This window comes from Numida meleagris, chromosome 2 (genome assembly GCF_002078875.1).
Source record: "Numida meleagris isolate 19003 breed g44 Domestic line chromosome 2, NumMel1.0, whole genome shotgun sequence".
Lineage (NCBI taxonomy): Eukaryota > Metazoa > Chordata > Aves > Galliformes > Numididae > Numida > Numida meleagris.
This window is the reverse complement of record NC_034410.1, coordinates 66,134,951-66,154,640: the sequence shown is the minus strand read 5'-3', so window position 1 is coordinate 66,154,640 and position 19,690 is coordinate 66,134,951. Positions and strand designations below refer to the sequence as shown.

At 38.6% G+C, this 19,690-nt stretch overlaps 1 protein-coding gene across 5 annotated transcripts in view; it reads left to right on the top strand.

The window, feature by feature from the left end:
• The window catches only part of KIAA1468 (KIAA1468 ortholog), a 73,679-nt gene extending 60,213 nt beyond the window's left edge, over window positions 1–13,466 (top strand). For 2 of the 5 annotated variants that reach the window (XM_021389081.1, XM_021389083.1), the window contains 7 exons: window positions 266–348; window positions 1,241–1,304; window positions 2,948–3,086; window positions 3,958–4,074; window positions 4,521–4,609; window positions 7,232–7,302; window positions 11,663–13,466. In XM_021389081.1, the coding sequence (XP_021244756.1) occupies window positions 266–348; window positions 1,241–1,304; window positions 2,948–3,086; window positions 3,958–4,074; window positions 4,521–4,609; window positions 7,232–7,302; window positions 11,663–11,783 (684 nt within the window). In that variant the 3' untranslated portion in view covers window positions 11,784–13,466. Of the gene's footprint in view, window positions 1–265; window positions 349–979; window positions 1,063–1,240; window positions 1,305–2,947; window positions 3,087–3,957; window positions 4,075–4,520; window positions 4,610–7,231; window positions 7,303–11,662 lie in introns of those variants that run through there. The other 3 variants (XM_021389080.1, XR_002436094.1, XM_021389082.1) reach the window with 3 other exon arrangements.

Genomic DNA, 19,690 nt, shown 5'->3' with positions numbered 1-19,690 from the left:
GAGTTATAAAATAGCTGAAAACAGAGAAAGCTACATTGTGTCATTAAATTTGTCAGGTTTGTGCTGATTACCAGACCACTTCAGCTTTCTTCATGCCTTTGCATATATGAAGCACTAGCATAGCAGTATTTGCTTAGCTTCTAATTTTGGTTTGCTTTTTGTGTTTTTTCTTTCTCTCTCTTGGTTGTGCCGTTCTTCTTCCCATGATACTGTGCTCGCTCTTTCCGTGCATCACCTGTGATACCCCCCTGCTCCGACCATTCAGCTGTTGGTGAAGGGGGTACATGAAACTCTGGTAGCTCAGAGAGTTGTTCCTGCTCTCATTACTCTCTCCAGTGACCCTGAAATGTAAGTTTTCTGACTGTCTTATAGACCTAGCATCCCTCTTATACTTAGGAAGAAATAACCATCAGTTCTGTTTGTTATCCTAGCTGAAAAAAAAGTCAAACTCTTTTTAAACAAAAGTAACTTTAAAGTCACTTGTCTATAATAGCAAAGGTTTATTGCAATACCTAGAACTAAAGAGGATAAAACTGCTGAATAAATTTTATTTAAAATTAAAAATTAAGTCATGCTTTCAGTTTTGAAATTTGCTTAAATCATTTCTAGCAGGAAGCTGCATATTACTTATACTACTAAAAATTAAAATTAAATACGATAGTATCAAAATGTGAAATAGTCTTGGGAGTACTTAATTTCTGATAGACGACCTTAATATTTCAATTCCTGGATATGTTTGAGCTATAATATTCTGATGTGATATTTCTTTCAAGCTAAGGAGGGATGCTTTGCTAATCTCACTAACAGGTTATTACCAATAAACGTTAGAGCATGACGTGTCTTAATCATTTTAATGTATCATGTGGTGACTAAACGAGATAAATCCCAAGAGTCTGCCTGCCTATCCTCAGCCACAGCTAATCCAGTTCTCCTTCCAGTTTACCAAACCATTTTTTATTGCATGTTGACTGGTTTACAGCTGACTCTTCGAGGCATGAGTGAAGCATTAGTTGACAAGCGGGTTGCACCGGCCCTTGTTACCTTGTCCAGTGATCCTGAATTGTGAGTTTCAGATTGAGACCTTGAGTTAATCCTGTCTGTCTTTTTCCTGGTCTGCTTTTTTTGTTTTGTTATTGTTAGAAACTAATGTAACTTAAAGTACTAATCTGTGAGTTTTGCTCTATTTTTAACCATTTTTATTCTTTAATGCTCAATTAAAGACAATGTTTTTCTGTTGTAGTTCAGTGAGGATTGCAACAATTCCTGCTTTTGGGACCATCATGGAAACTGTTACACAAAGAGAGGTAACAGTCCTATTATCATCCTTGGTTTTGCAGAATAAGAAGTGGGAGATTTTTTTATACATTAATTAATTTCGTAATTAACTCTGGGGAAAAAAAAAAGAGAAAACATGTAAATTATTTTGTTGTTGTAGTAGTATTCTTGTCTAAAATGCTTCCTGGTTTTGCAGTGGTCATTTTTGTTTGGTTGGTTTGTGTTGTTGGGTTTTTTCTTTTGTTTTTCACTTGTTTTGATTGTGTTTAAAAATCACACAAGCCCTCTTTCAACTAAGAAAGACGTTTACTTATAAATATCAAACCAAAAAGAAAAAAGAAAAGAAAAAGATATATAAAAGATAGAGGCCTGTGCTAGAGGATGGGAAAACCATGAATAAAATATTTTTAAAATATTTCCTTAGACAGTCAGTTACAAAATCCAAATCCATTAAATTAAACAGGTAGCTTAACTTTAATATGCTAATCAAAAAGTCATGGTGATAATCATTTGCCTCCACATAAATGTATGATACCATTTTCAGATTGCATAGGATATTATGCTTGGCTTCCAATTACTTTAGAAGGGACAGATCACTTGAAGTTCATGTCATATCTGCTAGTCCTCTGCAGCCATCTCACATAGCTCACGATATCCAAGATGATACTAAAAGAAACTGTAGAGAAGTAACTGAAATGATCCTTGAGGATAATGTAGATATGCAATATCTTCTTGTTTTTTCAATGATGGAACTTTGCTATTAGATCAGAATTTTGAAAAAGACACTTGAGGTTCTGCTCTAAGTAGTCTGTGCTTTGTTTTACGTAATAGTTGCGCAATCAGATTTCTTTGTAAAGTCCTCACAACATTCTGCAGAGCTTGCATTCTTCCTGTAATCTCGATATATTCTAAAAGAATGCGCTTGAGGAAATGTGAGTAATAAGTCAGTGATGACTCACAAGTACTTGGAAGGTGGATAAGTTACCATTTTGTAGTTTGGATTGCATGCCTATAATCAGTTTGGAAAGAATATATGGTTTTGTTACCACACAAAATTCACAAAATTACTGTATTCATTGCACTATTTATAATAAACTTTAGAGTACAGAAGTGACGGCTCCTTCCAAAATGTATTCAAAAATGTTACTTTAACAACTTTGAATGCAAATTAAACATTTCTCATCTTAGACATATTTGTATTTTGTTTCGGTTTTTCTAGCCTTTAGAAATCTTATTCCCTTGATTTTATGATGCTTATCTATCTGCCTTCTGCAGAAAAAAAAAATTAAGGATGCTTTTGAGACGTGTTATAAATAAACTAATGTGAATTCAGTTCTATTTAAACAGGAAAACTCCAAAGATAGCAGTAATGAGGGAAGTTACAGTAGGTAAAAAATGCGGTTTTCAAAACCAAGCAAACTTAAGGAAGAGACTGGCTATATGGGAGCAATACATAGTAGTTAGGAATAAATTAGAATAAAACACTGTTAAGTCTTTAAAATATGGAACAGCAACCAAAGAGATTGGAACATCCTGTCAGAAAAGATCCTAAGTTAGCAGAAGATCCAAGGCTTATCATCTGACATATTTAAGCTTCATAGCTATACTCTGAGCTTAATGATTTCTAACTTCTTCCCTCTTTGTTGTACTTATTTCTCTGTTAATACTTAAGCTTCTGGAAAGGGTAAAAATGCAGCTGGCATCTTTCCTGGAGGACCCTCAATACCAAGACCAACATTCTCTACATACAGAAATCATAAAAACGTTTGGAAGAGTTGGACCTAATGCTGAGCCCAGATTTAGAGATGAATGTAAGTTGCATTGGTGGGAGGATATTTTCTTCTTTCTGACCCAATGCTAATAGTTTGCTGGTTATACTGATTTTTGTTGTTACCAAAAATTCAATGAAAACTCTTTTGTATTCAGAGCTTGATGTACCCCTATGTCTCTGTATTTTTTTTGACCTTCCCAATAAAATTTTCACTTGACCTAACATTGATGTACATACTGAACACCAGCATGCAGCAGCTAATCTTTTCAGAGCTGAAAGGCACTGGTCACTTTGCTGCAAAATACATCTGAACTTGCTTTTCTTTTTTTAATTATTTGACATTTAAAATGCCTTCCTCTCCCCTCCTCCCTCTTCACCGCAACCTCTCTGGCATGATAAATATGAAGTATTCCACACACCTTGAATGTGAATGTATCTCAGATTAACAAGATAGGGTTGTGGGTTTTTTTTTTTTCATGGCCCTGTATTGTAAGGCACAATGAAGAACAAAGTTCATTATTAGATTGTCTGAGATGCTTGTAAACAAAACATGAGGACCTATCATACCCACAGTTATAGAAGCCAGTTTAGCAGGCTAAACCCATTAGTAGAAACATACTTTAGACAACTTTAGCAGCAGGGGAATAATAATTTCACAAAATGTTTTCTGTAAACAGTTTCTACTCTGAGGTACCTTTTTTATTTCAGATATTCTTACTGCAGTTCTGTTTCAAGTTTGTATTGGTCAATTAAATTTGCATGAGTGGTCCTATCAAAAGCCATTATTTGCAACTTTCATCCCACATTGATGTGTGACGCTTCAGATGCCTGCATCACTTAACAACTTCTTAATGCTAATCAAGTCTACAGAAAGCAATATCAAATACTTACTCTGGTATTTACTTTTACAGTTGTTATTCCACACTTGCACAAATTAGCCTTGGTCAACAACCAGCAGTCTGTGGATTCTAAGAGACTGGATATTGCTACCCACCTGTTTGAAGCCTACAGTGCTCTTTCCTGTTGTTGTATCCTTTTTTAAGGCAACGTTTAGTTGATTCTGTTGTGGTGGGAAAAGTTGAATATTCGAGAAATCACTAAGTTTGGCTTTGCGTGTGTGATCAAAATAAGATCTGCTCAGTATAAAGGTGAGATTTTCACAGGAGGTGGAAGTTGTAAGTACAAAAATCCCTTGATCTTAGACAGTAATTTAAACTCTACCTCAATGTGTGTGTGTATGTATGTATATGAAAAAATATATTCATGTTTCATATGTGAAATATATGAAGTTAAATGTGTTTCAGACATTTGTTTTTTTGTTTGTTGTGAAGTATCAAATATTGATTTCTTGGGTATTGCTGCTGTAGCTTGTCTCTGTGTCCAGTACAACAAAATTGTATAGTATCAGAAGAGAGAAAAAATATACATAATTTCAAAAGGCCATATATATGATACCTTAACAACTTTTTTTTAGTTATTTCAGAGGATTTAATGGTCAATCATTTTTTACCAGGACTTAAGTGTTTACGAACTGACATGGAACATCTCTCACCAGAGCATGAGGTGAGCAGCAATGTTTACTGAGTATGAGATGGAAGTGGCAGTAAGAGCTGAAATGTCATGGCATTTAAAACTAGAAGTTAAGAAGAGCTACTCATAAAAAGTAGCACAACATATAGCATTAAGGGGTTTGGGACAAGGAATAAATCACATGATGTAAAATGTTTTAAAATATATTTTTAGGCTGAGTAACTCTGCAGAGAAATATTGAAAGGTCAAAAATGCAAGTAGAATCACAGATGTTTACAGACTGAAGAAAAATAAAATGTTTTTATGATCTTGTTTTTTCATTAAAACAAGAATATACTAAAATCTGTAGTCACAATATGTCCAAGGATATAGAAATGACAATTAGTAAAGGAAAAGGATGAGGAAAAGTGACATGAACTGCATATTTAGACTACTGAGAAGTCCTGGGCTCCCTAGTACCAGAGAGGGGTATACTGGAGAGTCTAGAAAAGGACCACAGCAATGATGGCCTGGAGCGTTTCCTCTATGAGGAGAGGCTGAGAGCGTTGGAACTGTTCAGCCTGGAAAAGAAAAGGCTATGGCCATCTCATCAGTGTGTATAAATAGCTGACGGGAGCCTGAAAAGAGGACAAGACAGGAGGCCATGAACACAAACTGGAATGCAGGAGGTGCCTCTGAACATAAGGAAACACTTTTCTCACTGCAAAGGTGACCAAGCGCAGGTCCCAAATAGGTTATGGAGTCTCCTTGGAGGTATTCAGAAGCCATCTGGACATCGTCTGGATGGCCCTGCTTGAGCAGAGGGATTGGGCCAGATGGCCTTCAATAAGTAGGCAGGACAACATGGCAGCTATGAAGATTTTCCCTACCAAATGACGTTCCCAGAAGTCGTAAAGAGAAGAGGTAGCTAGAGAAGCTAACTTGAGAAACTTGAACATTTTGACCATATGCCTGTCTTTTTTTTGTAAGTACTTAAAGAGGATGAATAATAATAGGGATTGATAGATAGAAATAAAACTGAAAATAAGTAATTTGGTTGCATGCTGGGGAAAGCTTGACTGTCTGAATGCTTCAAGTGACGTAGGGAGAAATTCAATCAAAGTGTATGAAGAAAAGTCTTTCTATATGGATGTCTTTTATTTTGAAGGTTAATAGTGTTCTTCAGGGATTATTTCTTTGTTTGCAAAGTGACTTAATTCAAACTATACTGTATTCTCCAAGAGTCCTGAATTCTTATACTTGGTAACAAAATCCCTTCTTCCAGTTGCATTTTTAGTCTACTGATCTATAGTCTCATTCTTTTCTTTCCTCTATATTGTTATATTATTTTTACACTATTTATGGTATGTGGAACTGAAGGTGAACTAATTTGAAGGAGTTTCAGAACTTAGAAGGAAAGAATATGATTTTAGAGGGCATTCAGACGCGACAGTAGCTGTCTGAGCATCCATCAAATGCAACTCAATACTCTGTATTCAGAGAGAACTGGGAGTCATTGTTGTATACTGTGAAGTCTAAGAATATACCTGAAAGCTGCAGTAACAAAACTTGGATTTAGTTTAATTTTCTTTGTTCTGTCATATTGACTAATGAGATAAGTTAAAAATATTACTACTTCATTTTGTATAGTAATTAATGAAACTTCTAAGATTTGGAGGCATAGTCAGTTCTAAATTAGAACAAAAGAGCCTATGTGATTCAGTTTGAGTCTTGAAGCCAGAGAAGGAACTGAAAGTTTAAATTGGCTTAAAAAATAAATAAGAGCAGATCGGGAGTGGTTTTTATCATGTTCTTCCTCACTGTGAGTGATTATCTTCAGGCCTTATTCCAAGTGTTTTATTTGCTTATCCCAAGGAAAGCATAACATTTAAAATATTTACTCCAGCTCCAATGAGTTAGAAAGCTCACTACAACTTCACTGCAGAAATGGAAATCCAGGTCTTAATCAGCTCCTTGCTGTGGCATGGTGTTTGTAGGAACCATGACAGAGACCTCTGAGACTCAGTTAGTTCTAGTGACTGTCCTTCAAGCAGGGAAGTTTAGTCTAAAAGATTCTGCAGAAACTTTAATACTGGAATTGCTAAAGTAAAATTTAAAAAAATCTTGATTCATATAAACTCTGTAAGACGTCAGTGAAATATTTCAAGTTTGCTTTAGCACTTCCTTTCCATTAAGATGTTGTCTCTACATGCTATCATTTTTTCCTTTTCTTTCCTTTCATTGTTTTTATGCACAATGCTGGTAATTACAAGAATTTTAAAATGTACTTCAAAACACTGAGAGCATGGATGTATGCAAAAACCAGTTGCCAATGAATAAAACTATTGCTTTAAAAAAGGGAAGATATGGAGATGTCAAACTGAACATACTTCTGTTATACTCAATTTAAAAATAAATAAATGGGGGATGGGAAGGAGTTTTGAACTCTTGTAGCTGGTTCAAAAACCTTTTCTTCCTTAAAGTACTTTGAATGGTTTTGTTGTTTCTAGCCACAAGGCATTATCAAAGAGCTGCAACTTAAATGCATTTCACAAACACAGGAGAATCTTCTAAAACTGTTCTGCTGGTGTCAGAATTAGTTGGGGAGCAGATTTGGTACCAAGTGTTGATGTAAAAGAAAAAACATCCTATCTATGTCTTCCTTATGTGCTTTAGGTTATTTTAAGCTCCATGATAAAAGAGTGTGAACAGAAAGTGGAAAATAAGACCGTCCAAGAACCGCAGGGGTAAGACTTCCACTTCTCTTTTTTAATGTGCCTCCAGCATAATGTTCTGTAAAGTGTCTTCCATAATGGTGTCCAATGCTTGTGACCAGAAATCCCGCACTAAAGCTCATCTTAGGAACTTTTATTCAGTCCGTGGTTGTTTCTGCTTCCAGTATAAAGCATGGGGCAACACGCTTCTATTTGTGTACCAGTAATGAAGTTCTCGTTTTCCCATGTTACTTTATTTTTAGGTTTTGATCTGTAGAAAACAGCATTTGAATTTTCTGTGTTGAATCTGAGAAAGCAGGAGGTGCTTAGCCTAAGCTTAGAGCAATGCATGTAGCATGCACACTGCAACCATTTTTCATGGGGATTGCCTGCAGGTGGAAGGAATTCTTCTAGTAGTGTTAAGAGCCTACTCCAGGCTGCTGTCTTTGCTTGCACATGACCAGTGCACGTGAGAACAGCTTCTCCAGTGTATAGACCAACTAACCTGTTTGAATACGCTGATTAGTAAGTTAGCTTTTTAAAAAAAAAAAAAAAAAAGCCACATATCAAGTGCTTCAGTAAAACATGTGCTCTACAAAGCCACAGTAAATCCAGCTCTCCAGTGAGGCATCAGACCCATGATGTATATACATCAGTTTGCCTCATGTGGTACCGATGGTATCATGCATGTGCTTCTCTCCTGACAACAAAAGAAGCTAATGGACCTGCAGGTTTTGTGTGATGAGCTGTATACATCCTTTTGCCTACGTGCTACATGGAATGGAATACCAGCAGGAACTTCTCATGGATTACTGTATAACTCGGTAAATAAAATCCTTAGCAATGTGGACAGGAGTTTGAGAAGAAACTGCTGATATCTGAAAAAGGGAGCCTGTCTTCAGTCCTGATAACTTGCTGTGCAAATCAAGGCAATTACTGAAACTTGTTTGTCACTCTTGCATAGCTGTAACAAACTGATAGAATATAATTCTTAAAAGAGCTCGGTCAATTAGTAACTAGTAGTAGTTTCAGAACTACTGAAGTAGGAAAGGCATATGAGAATTGGAACAGAAGAGACGTGGCGTGGAAAAAAGAGTAGGTTTCTTTTGCACCAAATAAACTATCTCAGGCTTTATCAGTGGTAATTAGACAGCTTACTTGTGTGGTTGACAATGAATGAGATGTAGTAAGATCTGAATTCTTTCGAACTTTAACATCAGGTCAACCCTTTGGATGTGTACCAGAAATTAAGACTTTTGAGGTGAAATAACTTTAAGACTAAAAATGTTCAGATTCTACAACTAACTACAAACCTATAGTGTATCTGCTCAATTTTTTACCTAGTCATGGAAGTCATGTCCAAGGGAAAAGAAATTCAAAACTTTTAAGGCCAGAAGAATGCACTGTCGTCATCTTCTTGTTCATGAAGAAAGTAGGGACCATACTAACTGGGCATATTCCAACTGACAGGGTATTCAATGATGAAATACTCATTCAGTACTTAGTATTCAATACTTACTCAATGCTGTTGTGGTTTTTTTCCTCAGATCTTCACCACATACTTGAAAAAACTGTTTTTTTGCCTTTATCCTTTTTGTCTTCAGTTCAAAGGAGCTCTTTGACATCTACACCTGTACGCTCCCCTATGTAGCCTCACTCCTAATCTGAAAGCCCACCCTTTTCCTACTCCGTTCAGATTCTTCACCAACTGTTCATTTCCTTTTCATTTTTAAAGCATGGTGAATGCTTACCTCTCTTTCAGCAATGTCCTCAAAAAACAACGTAGCAATAATGATTCCTGGCAGGATACAAACCTAACAGTGTCCAGCATTAGATCTATTCTACTTTTTGCCAGTAAGCATTAGATTTATTTCGGTCTTTCCCATACTCTGCACCTTCCATAGGTAGATACTGAAAAGGTATTGTGATCAGACAGAATCAGCAGTCAGGCTCTTTGCAGATATGATACAGTTGCTGCAGGTGCTGGCCAACCAAGCTGTGCTAGGACATCCCTCCACATAAGCAGTGACTTTGACTAACAAATTGAGTCATTAGAATTGGTTGTGTATACAGGCATCTATTACTTAGCAAATATTTCCCTTGCCTGGGTTTTATGGACTCATTGTTTTTATATAGTTAGACTCGCTGATACTCTTTCTTCATTTTAATTATTTTATTTGTAAAATAAAAATGCCGCCAGACTTTGACTAGGTAAAGAAAAATACTAGAAGGAGGCTATGTATCTAAAGATATAAGATAAAACTTGGGCATGCCTGATAAATGTTTTCCAAAGTAAAGTAATTCATCAAGTTGTAAGCACTTTCTTGACAACCTTTTAGGAAACTCCATTTGAAAATACTAAACATTTCTTTGACAATGTTTGTCTGAGAAGCAATTTTTTCTCTCACAGATTGGGCCAAATGTATACAATATCAAGCTGGTCTCTTTAAAGAACTTCATTAATCTTAACCTGAAGAGTTGTATCATCTAACCTGTATTAACTGAACAGGAAAACCAAAGGTTATCAAACAACATGCCTTGACTAAGCTCTTCTGAATTCTCAAGTGGTGCTCTTCAGTTGACCAGGATTTTTTTCCTTCATTTTTGTTTGTAACAAAAAGCCTAGGGGCATGGGGGATTGTTACTGGGTCTAATGTGTGCTGTCATCTCTCTCAAATTGTTTTTAACCTGTTTAGTTCAGAGAGTTGTTCTCTACATGGATACAGTTTGAATGGTAAACTTGTGTTTCATGTAGAGCTTAGACTGTCTGGCTTTAGCTTATATTAATGTAGTTGTGTTAATGTGAGAGGTCTCTACTACTTAGGATCCCACCTATGAAAATATTTTGAAACCATGGTTAGTACTATCAGGCCATTACAGATAAATGCAAACGTGATACAACTTCCAGTTTATTTTCTTTTAGAGTGCAGTTGCTGAAGACTGTAAGATTTGGAAAAGATTAGTCTTCCTGATGCTTCATTCTTTCCTGGCCTTTCCTCTTCCTTCTTCAAAGTGAGGCTACGGTTGCAGCCTTTTACTGCACAAAATTAACACAGTATTTTAGCACTGAAGAAATGACCTTTTCACATATGTGAATCTCCTTTTTATCGCTTAGCCCTTGCCAATTTCAGTTCCTAGCTTTAGCATTAAATATATATTTGATGAAGATTTAAGTGCAACTAGGAGATAACTTACTGGTTTTTAAAAACCTTGAAGCAAAAGTAAGATACTGCTCGTTATCGTGTCTTTGGCCTCACTGTAAGAAAAGCTATGTCAAATAAAACAAGATGACAAAAAATTGATTTGTTAAAAGATTAAACTTCGTCTTTTTAAAAAGCTGGATCTTTTCTGTAGCAATTATTTTGTTAAACAATTTCTTCTGCAATTAACAAGATACTTAAAGCTTGGATAAAAACTTGATATCAACCGATTTTTTATAAAATGTCCAGCATAAATGTTTTGGCCCAGAGCTTCCCCATACAAGAGGCAGAACTCTGTGCAGCATGTAATCCATCTCAAAACCAGTTAAAAAAAAACAAACATTTTGACATTTTAATTTCTAATTTTTGTAATTGTGTAAATGCAAGGACTTTCCTGTAGGAGTACTCGTTTTAGACAAAATATGTCAATACCTCTTTCGGTCCTCTGGTTATTTTTAAAGACGTGAGATTCAAACGATTTGATTTTTTATCGATTTTGTTACTACATTCAAAAATGCAGTTTTTATAGTAACAAAAGTACTTTTTGGACATACTAACTTCTAAGTATTCCAGTGCTTTAGCTCATCTAAATATTCAGTTTATAGCAGCATAATGTTGGAAAACATGAACCAGAATTTCAGTTCTTAAATGTTATCAATGTGAGGACAATATCTGATATCACCCCAAACTGTGTTTCAGAAGTCATTTGTACGGTACCTGGTTTTCTTTAGGTTTATTCAAGTGCACGAGACAACACAGTTTGCTTAAAACTACAGGTTTGACACCAGTTGTGGGAATTCCTTTTCGAAGTGAGCTATTCTGTTTTCTTAATGTTGCTAGTGCTTGGAATGTACTATTGTTCCCAAATAATTTTCCCTTGCTACACAGAGCTGCACAGAGCTAACACAGAGTTAGTTAAGTGTGTGTATATATATATATGTATGTATGTATGAAATAGCCAGCACAAAAATATTTTACAGCTTTTCACTAGGACTGTTCTTGGGGCCATGATAATTCACTGAATGGTATGTATTTGGGCTTACTGTTGATAGTTTTTCAGTTCTTCTCGGTGCAGTGACCTTTTGTGCTCATGAAACCACTAACATGCCAAGACGATTCAGTTGCTTATTAAATAAGAGCACAGTGTTCTTTCTGTTTGTAATCTTACGTAACTAAACTGTTGACTTTCCTAGCTCAATGTCAATCGCTGCGAGCCTTGTGAGCGAGGATACAAAGACCAAGTTTTTGAACAAAATGGGCCAGCTGACTACATCAGGTGCGATGTTGGCTAATGTGTTCCAGAGGAAGAAGTAAGGTGGGAAAAGGAGCTCCCAACTAACACTAAGATGGACCTCACAGAGACTGGTTCCTGTACTTGAAGTACTTGCCTTTTAATTTCTTCTGTCTTATGTTCTTGTAGTATAATTTTATTCTAATCTCCAAAGATATTTGCACTGCTTTTGAATATCGCTGTGTATCTGTTAATTTTGGGTTAACTGTGGTTGATACAAAACTGAAATCATAGTCTGTACCAAGTCCCTGTTCTGTGTTCTTGTCTTTCCAGCATTATTTTTTTTTATATAGTGGAAGGGTTTTGTTTTTGGTTTTTTTTTTATTATTTTCCGACAGGATATCAGCAAATATCTGTATTATACATGGAGCTATTATGACGGTACTTAAAATAATGTAAATTTGAAGTCATTGTCATGAAGTAATAAAAGTGAAGATTACTTATGTATTTAAATTATGAAAGAGTAATGCAGATTTTTTTATTATGTTTCTAAAAAGAAGAGGAGGAGCCACCAGCATTTGTCTGTGCTTCTAGGGTTGTTTTTGTAAGTATTGTGCATCTTGAATCCAGAGGAATTGCAGTATCTAATGTATAAGACTGCTTGCACTGCATCAGTCTGCAGGGAATGCTCATGTTTCAGATGCTTTATGCTGACATTGTAAATGCTGTACAAAATCCTTCAGATAAAATTCTCACATCTGTTGTGGTTTTTTGAGGGATGTTTTGTTTTGTTGGAGTTTTTGTTTTATTTTGAAGCACTTTAACAACCAGTGTACGCATCCAGAGACACATACGCTTAAGTAAAGGAAAAATGTGATAAATTAATATTAACAAACGTATAAGCTACTACGGGGTCCCGGTGCAGTACTGCAGGCAGAGTAACCTTATGCAGGAGAAAGAGTGCTTTCATCTTGCGCTCACTGTGCAGTTCTGTGTACTGTGAAAGCTAAAATTAAAAGATTTTGTTCTTTAGTTTAAATCTCAGTTCAAATTCCATTTCAGAATATTTGAAACTACGTTAAGGGAGTTTGACACGCCATTTCTTTCAAGTATTAGCTAGACTGAAAAAATACTTTATAAAAGCATTACAAGGAGTATCCTGTAATCAAGTGTTTTTGTTAGCAAGGAAGCATTAAGAACCAAATCTGTTCACTTTTATGCAGCACTTATTTTTTTTTTTTCCTTTATGCCGATGTAAACTTCTGAGAGTAAACTCAAGTGCATGCATAAACTGGTAAGATGTGGTAAAATATAAAAGACCAGGCATTCTCTGACATAGTGCCCTTCGGTTGGAAGTATAAACATCTTTAAGGATAGCAAAGCAAAAGGAGTGACGGGAGAGATCACTATCTCGTGAGACAGAGTATAGATGGCAGCACTTCACATGCTGCCCTCGGAAGTAATAGAGATCATCTGAGGCTTCTGACTGCTTCGTGTTTGTGCCTGCTGGCTCTGCATAGATGGTTGCCTGCCATGTTTGTGTTGCGACAGGGCCTGCTGCACACTTGCACACTGTCAGTCCCTTTACACTGCACTGAAACATTTTTCTCAAGATTACAGACAGTTCCATGCCTTCTTGTTGCTTGTTACCATGAAAGTATGCTTTTAGCAGACTGACTGTCAAATGGAGACATTCCTGAGGAATGGGAAGTGGTGATGTTTCCTCTCTATTGTTCCGTTGTCAATAAAAAGTTTTGTATACCTGCCTTGTCTTGTTACTTACAGTCTTCTCCAAAAAGAGAATTACATCAGAAAGTCCATTATATATATATGTCCAATACACAGAATGTCTTTAGCCTTGATTTTTTTGTCATTATCTGTGCCAGCAGTTGCAGTGCCAGAGGTGGTAGCACTGCAGTCCTGAGACCAAAATGACTTATGGCAAAGCTCTTCATGGGAGGGCAGCTGCATTCAGCCTGTCTGTGAGCGTGGTTCCTAGCCCCCACTGAGCTTCCAACAGTGTTTGGAAACCTGCTGATCTGAGCCAAGCCGAAAAGCCGCGACAGCCATTTAACTATGGCGATTATGGGATGAGAGTCTCAATATTCCATGAATGCAAATGTAGTATCTTTGTCCAGCCCCTTGCAAAGTTTAGCTTTTGGTAGTCGGTGTTTTACTCCATACCAGCTGATTTAAGTTGGAATTGGACTGAGAAACCCCAGGAAGACCAGCTCCACTGTAATAACCTGAGCTGGAAAAAAATGCTGTGTACTCAACAAACTTTCTGTGAGTAGTTTTCAGGAGTTTCAGCTCCTTAATTTCATGTCTCTTTTTAGTATATGTTGGTTGCAGGAGGTTCGGTTTTTAAAATGCTTGTTAGTTTACCAGATGTTGACAGATTCCCAGCAAGATGACAAGACCTTTTTACATTTCTTTTTGGCTTGATTTTTGCTTTGTTTTCTCTAAGCTATGGCGTGGTGGCATTCAGGAATTGGAAAGAAAAGAATGAAGAAGTCTTTCTAAAAGTTCTGTCATTTCTTTAAAATTAACTTCTGTCCTTCCTGTTGCTGTAAAAAATAATAAATAAAAAAAGAAGTGAACCTTTTGGGTGAAAATGCTCTTTGAAGGAAGACAGGTGGATAGCCAGCATGGAATGCAATTCATCCTCAAAGGGTTATCTTCAGTTGCGATGATTTTTTCAAAAAAAGCCATTTTGTCTTCTACAAAATCCTTGGCTTTACTAGTTCTGCATGAACTGCAGCGTGTTGGTTTTAAATAGGGGATATGTTGGAGGTCTCGTGCTGCCCTGAGTGAAATCTCAGAACCTAACTATTTTTTTTGAAGGATTGACTCTTGCGCTTTCAAGTAAAGATGATCAGTGGGCAGAGAATATATGGCTGCCTGGGTGAGTGTTCATGATCTAAATATGTTTGTATAGATTAAATACAAGTATGACTTATTATATGCTTGTATTTTGTTCTGAACGAGATCCTTTTCTAAAACTCTAAAGCAAAATCACTCTTTCCCCATCTTCTAACCAATGTGAACAAAGGGAGTTCTTTGAAGAGCTGCACATTCTTCAGTCATCCCCTTCCCACTCCCTATCAAGAAGAGGAAAAACTCCTGCTATTGCTGTGCATAAAAGTACGATTTGGTTAGGAGAACTGAAAGCAGTATTTGGATGAGTTCATGGCTAGCGAAAATGAGGAACCTGGCATTAATGACTGCAAATTAAAATGTTAAGATTTCATGGATAATTTTTCTTTCAATATCTCTTGTGAAGAATGGGGGGAATTTGTAATATTGTGGTAATTTGTTGCTACGTGCAGATAACAAGATTTGAAACAGTGCAGAAAAATGAGTGGAATACTTCTGTACTCCTTGTTGTGATGGTGTTAGTAGGATTGTTCTGTGAGTTTTAACGTAGCTTATAAAAATGGAAGTCTTGCATTCAGCAAGTAATTTTCCGTATAGAATGTACTAATTACACTGAACAACAACAACAAAAAAGCCAAATTGAGCAGAAAAATCATTAGTATGCTGATAGAACAGGCTCATTGGCATGACATTGATCCTTGACGGATTAAGTTGGATTGGATGCTAATGTTTATCAGAGTATAGTGCCAGGCAACAGCACTTGAAGGAAACTGGCTTACTGGTTTAGTGAGCGTACTTGGCTAACACTTATAGCAATTACAAATCATGAGACAACAGGAGTTACTAGATTGGTTTAGGCAACAAAATGAGTCAACAAAAGTATTGAGTAGTGCTGTTCTTCAGCATGTAGGCTCAGGAGATCCTGGATGTTAGCACTGCATGATTATGTAGCATGTGTTAGCTAATCTCAACACATAATTGTGAATGAGTAATCATTTTCCAAGAATACTGTTTCTAAAGTGCCATGTGCCTTTAGGTTTGATGCTCTCCAGCGCTATGGGTAAGCTGTAAGAAAACATGGCTCTGCTTACAGAGATTGTAAAAGTCACACACGTCACTGGCGAACAGTGCGGTTCTTTGGAATCATCCACACTCTGTACGGAACTTGTGTCATACTTCCAGTATAGGTTTCATTTGGCTGAAGATTTACTTATTTTTCTTTTTGCTAGAAACTTTCAGCATGAACAGTCCTACAGCAGAAATCAGTGACTTGAAAATGTGACTGGTGATCCTGCCTGGTTCCTTTCCCAACACTTGCACTGCGGGTACTCCTCACTGTCTCCCTCATCCTCCATCTTTTGGGCTGGTCCACAGCCACACCTGCGAGAGGCTCAGGAACATCAGTGTCCCCAGGAGGACAACCTCCAGCATTTCCATTCTAGAAGCAGATGCCTTTTATTCTGATGTTTAAATACTTTGTGCATACAAGCAAGACTGCCTGCTGTGCATTTGAGTATGACTAATCCAAAAATTATTTTGAGACCTTGTAGATCATTCCTGTATCTCAAAAGCTGAGAAATTTCCCTGGCTCTAGGTGCAGCTGAGGTGGAGGCATCGTGATGTAGGATCCTGTGTGTTGTTCTGCTGGGCCTGTCACACCTTCCCCTTAAGCGTGCTGCGTGGCAACTGGGGTGGGGAGAGGGAAGAAGCTGTAGCTTTTAATAGGTAACAAGGTTTCATTTCAGCTTGATCCTTTGCTGAAAATCAGTGTGCTCATTGATCCAACTATGGGTCACCGAAGTATTCAGGTGAAATTTCAAAGTTCACCTCAGTTTCAGTGCGCTGACAGATGTCGTGATGGATGGCTCTGTGGAACTGATAGCGTTTTGTTTCAGAGTAGTGTTACAGTGCCCATCCTCACAGTGGGGTGGGCTGGCAGGTGCTCTAGGTTGCACAGAGGTTGAGGAGCGTCCTGAGCAGTGTGAGGAAAGCTCCCCAGTACTCCCCTTGCCCTGAGGATGACTATGACTTGAGTCTTGGGGGTCATCAGGTTGGTGTCTCTCACAAACACAAAGAAATATTCGAAGTTAAAAATTCACCACAATGTTTGTATTTCCTTCCAGAACTACGTGGGCACTGTTATCACCACGGAGGCTGGTGATAGCGTATCAGCTCAATCCATGCTTGCGTGTACTTCGAATATTCAGCACGTTTGCAGTAGCAAGCTGTGAGCTTTTATTCTTTTGAACGTAGCAAAGGTTTCTGACAGGCATTCAGCACTGCTACGTTTTTGTGGGATTGCCAGAAGTGTGTTTGATGTGACCCACATTGCTCTGTCATGACATTTTGAAGCACAGGCAGTGTGCGGATTGGGCAACCGTCTGCTGTCCAAACATGTACTTCACAGGAAGAAGACAGTTTCAAGTTGACGGTGTTATTTGTGTATGGGTTTCTGGGGGGTAAATAATACAATTTTTTAATGGATTCATTTTAATAGCCAGAAACCTCAACTGAAATTAGAGCCTGTGCTAAACATGTGCAGACATGTCTAATTTTTTTTTTCTTTTGTTCAGCCCACACCCTGCACCATATGGCAGGGCCTCTCCCTGCAGTGGGTGGTGGTGTGGCCAGCACACCCTTTCTCTCTGGTTCCCTGCATGGGTTGCTGCAGCTCTGGCAGCTTTGCAGGTGCTCTGGGCTTCTCACCTGTCCCAACTGAGAGACAGGTGCTCCTATTTACAGAGCTTGCACGTAGTTCAGAGCTTGGAGTCCTAACCAACGTTTACCACACTGAGTGGAAGAAAAGCCCTGACCTAAATCCAACAAAATCCCCCAATCCTTTGCCAATACACAAAGCACTTTCACAGCATTTCTGTGCGGGATGAAGAGAGATCCTCTGAAATAAGCACGTACCTTTCAGTTTTGCTTCTCTGCCCAGATTTACTTAGTGTTCTCAAGAAAGGGGTAGATGTGGCACTGAGGGACATGGTTAGTGGGCATGGTGGGGATGGGTTGGCAGTTGGACTTGACGATCTTAGTGGTCTTTCCCAACCTTAATGATTCTATGAAGACCCAAGCTTACACATAGCACCCTACCCCCTCTCCTCCCTGCTGGGGAAGCGGTGCCCAAGTCCTTCCTCTGCCCAAGGGTGGTCACCATGCTGCTGGGTCACAGCTGCCCAGATGTGCAGCTCGGGGCTCAGCCAGACCCTGTTTACCTCCTTAGTGCCCTCTGGTTATCAGCACACGCAAACTAAAGCACAGAAGCCAGTTTGCAGATGTGACACTCATAAAACACATCAAAACCAAAGCCCCAGTTCATCCCATCCATCTTGTGCAGATCTTATGATACAGGCCTGCCTGCTGTATTTTTTTTTGACATATTTTTGGTCTGCAGTTTCCACTTCTCTCACTAGGATGGAGATAAGAGATCTGTCCTCACCATGGCACTGCTGATTTATCAACTGCTCTCATGGTTTGTTCTGTTGAGGGCTTCACAAAGGAAAGGACCCTGACGTTGATTAGTCTTTCAATTCTGTTGCACCTGTAAGGCTGCCCATGGTTTTCAACCTCTTCTCAAGGCAGAGCACCACGAAGGATGGCCCAGGTGAGGCTTGCACCCCACAGGGTGAACAGAAACAGGAGGCACTCAGACACCAGCTGAAGTTCGAAACTTCCAGATTTCAAGCGTTTCAATTTTATTCAAAATAGATATTTTGCAAAGATAGCTGAAAAAAAAAAACAACTATAATTGAAAATATATATCTTTTTTATGAAAGAAAAGCTGACAGTTTGGGTGTAAAGTTTTAGTTTTTATTTGCACTACATAGAACAGTATATGCAATAAATGTAGAAGCATTGATAGCACTTTCTCCTATCCATTCCCTAGTTTGTATTTCCAGGCATTCACATTTCAGTTCTAACGATCTACTGCAGTACATGATTAGGACTATAAAGCACCCAGTAGTGGCTTCTGTGGGTTTTGGCTCAGAAACGTTACATTTAACTCAGAGGAAAATGTCTGAACTTTCAAAAAGAGACTGTTTCCACATAGTGGGGAAAAAAAAAAAAAAGAAATTCCAGCCTGAACAGCACATACTTCAGGCAGGATTAGGGATCAGAGTGCAGAAATGGTGCAGCTGCTGTGCAGCACAGAGCTGCCTGGAGCAGCTTTGCACAGAGCACTGTGCTCAGCACCTCCCCAGGCCCAGGATAACGCATCCGACTGCTTACAGCAGCCAGTTTGATCCTGTAAACCTGTGGTTAGAGAGCAGCTGGTAGATAAACACTGCTCATAGCCTTGGTATTGTGCTAAATGTGAAAAGGGGAAGAGCCTTAATAAAACTGTTCTGTTTAAAGAGAAACATTTCCTTGTGTATCTCAAATACGAATGCTTCAAAACGCGCCGGCTGGCCCACAGCTGTGAGCTGCCTGCGGTGGTAGAGGTGGCTCAGGCAGAAGGATCCATCCATGGGAGCACAACCACTCTCAGCAGCCAAGCACCCAAGGCCTCCCAAAGCACCCAGCCAAGGAGGCCTTGGGCATCGTCCTCCAGGCAGACCTGCCGCATGGCCTCCCGCCTGTCCCCACACTTGTTTCTGTTCTGTGGCCTGTGGCCTGCTGTGGAGCACCAGACTCACTTCAGGTGAGCAGCGCCCAAGGGGCTACACAGCACTGGGACCCAGGGCAGGCACTGAGGCCTGCTGGGCACGCACTGGGCTGAATGCTCGCAGAAGACACTGAGGGTGTATATAGTGTAGAAAGGAGCTTTAGGAAGACTCAACTGGCCTGGCTTCACAGCCTATGGATATCATACAGTGGTGGAGAGATTACAGCTTTTTTTTTGCTGAGCAAATGGGTGTTTCATATTGACTACGAGAGAGAAATCCCACAGTTGCCCCTACTCTGGCTCCTCCCTGCCCCTTCCAAAGCAGAGACCACAGCAGTACAGGTAAATAAAAGACCTTCTAATCCCCTCCATCTTCTGTGTTTGCATTTATTTATTTGCAAACATAGAGCAAGATAGAATCATAGAATCACAGAAGGGCTCAGGTTGGAAGGGACCTTAAAGCCCACCCAGTTCCAACCCTCTGCAAAGGGCAGGGCAGCCCCC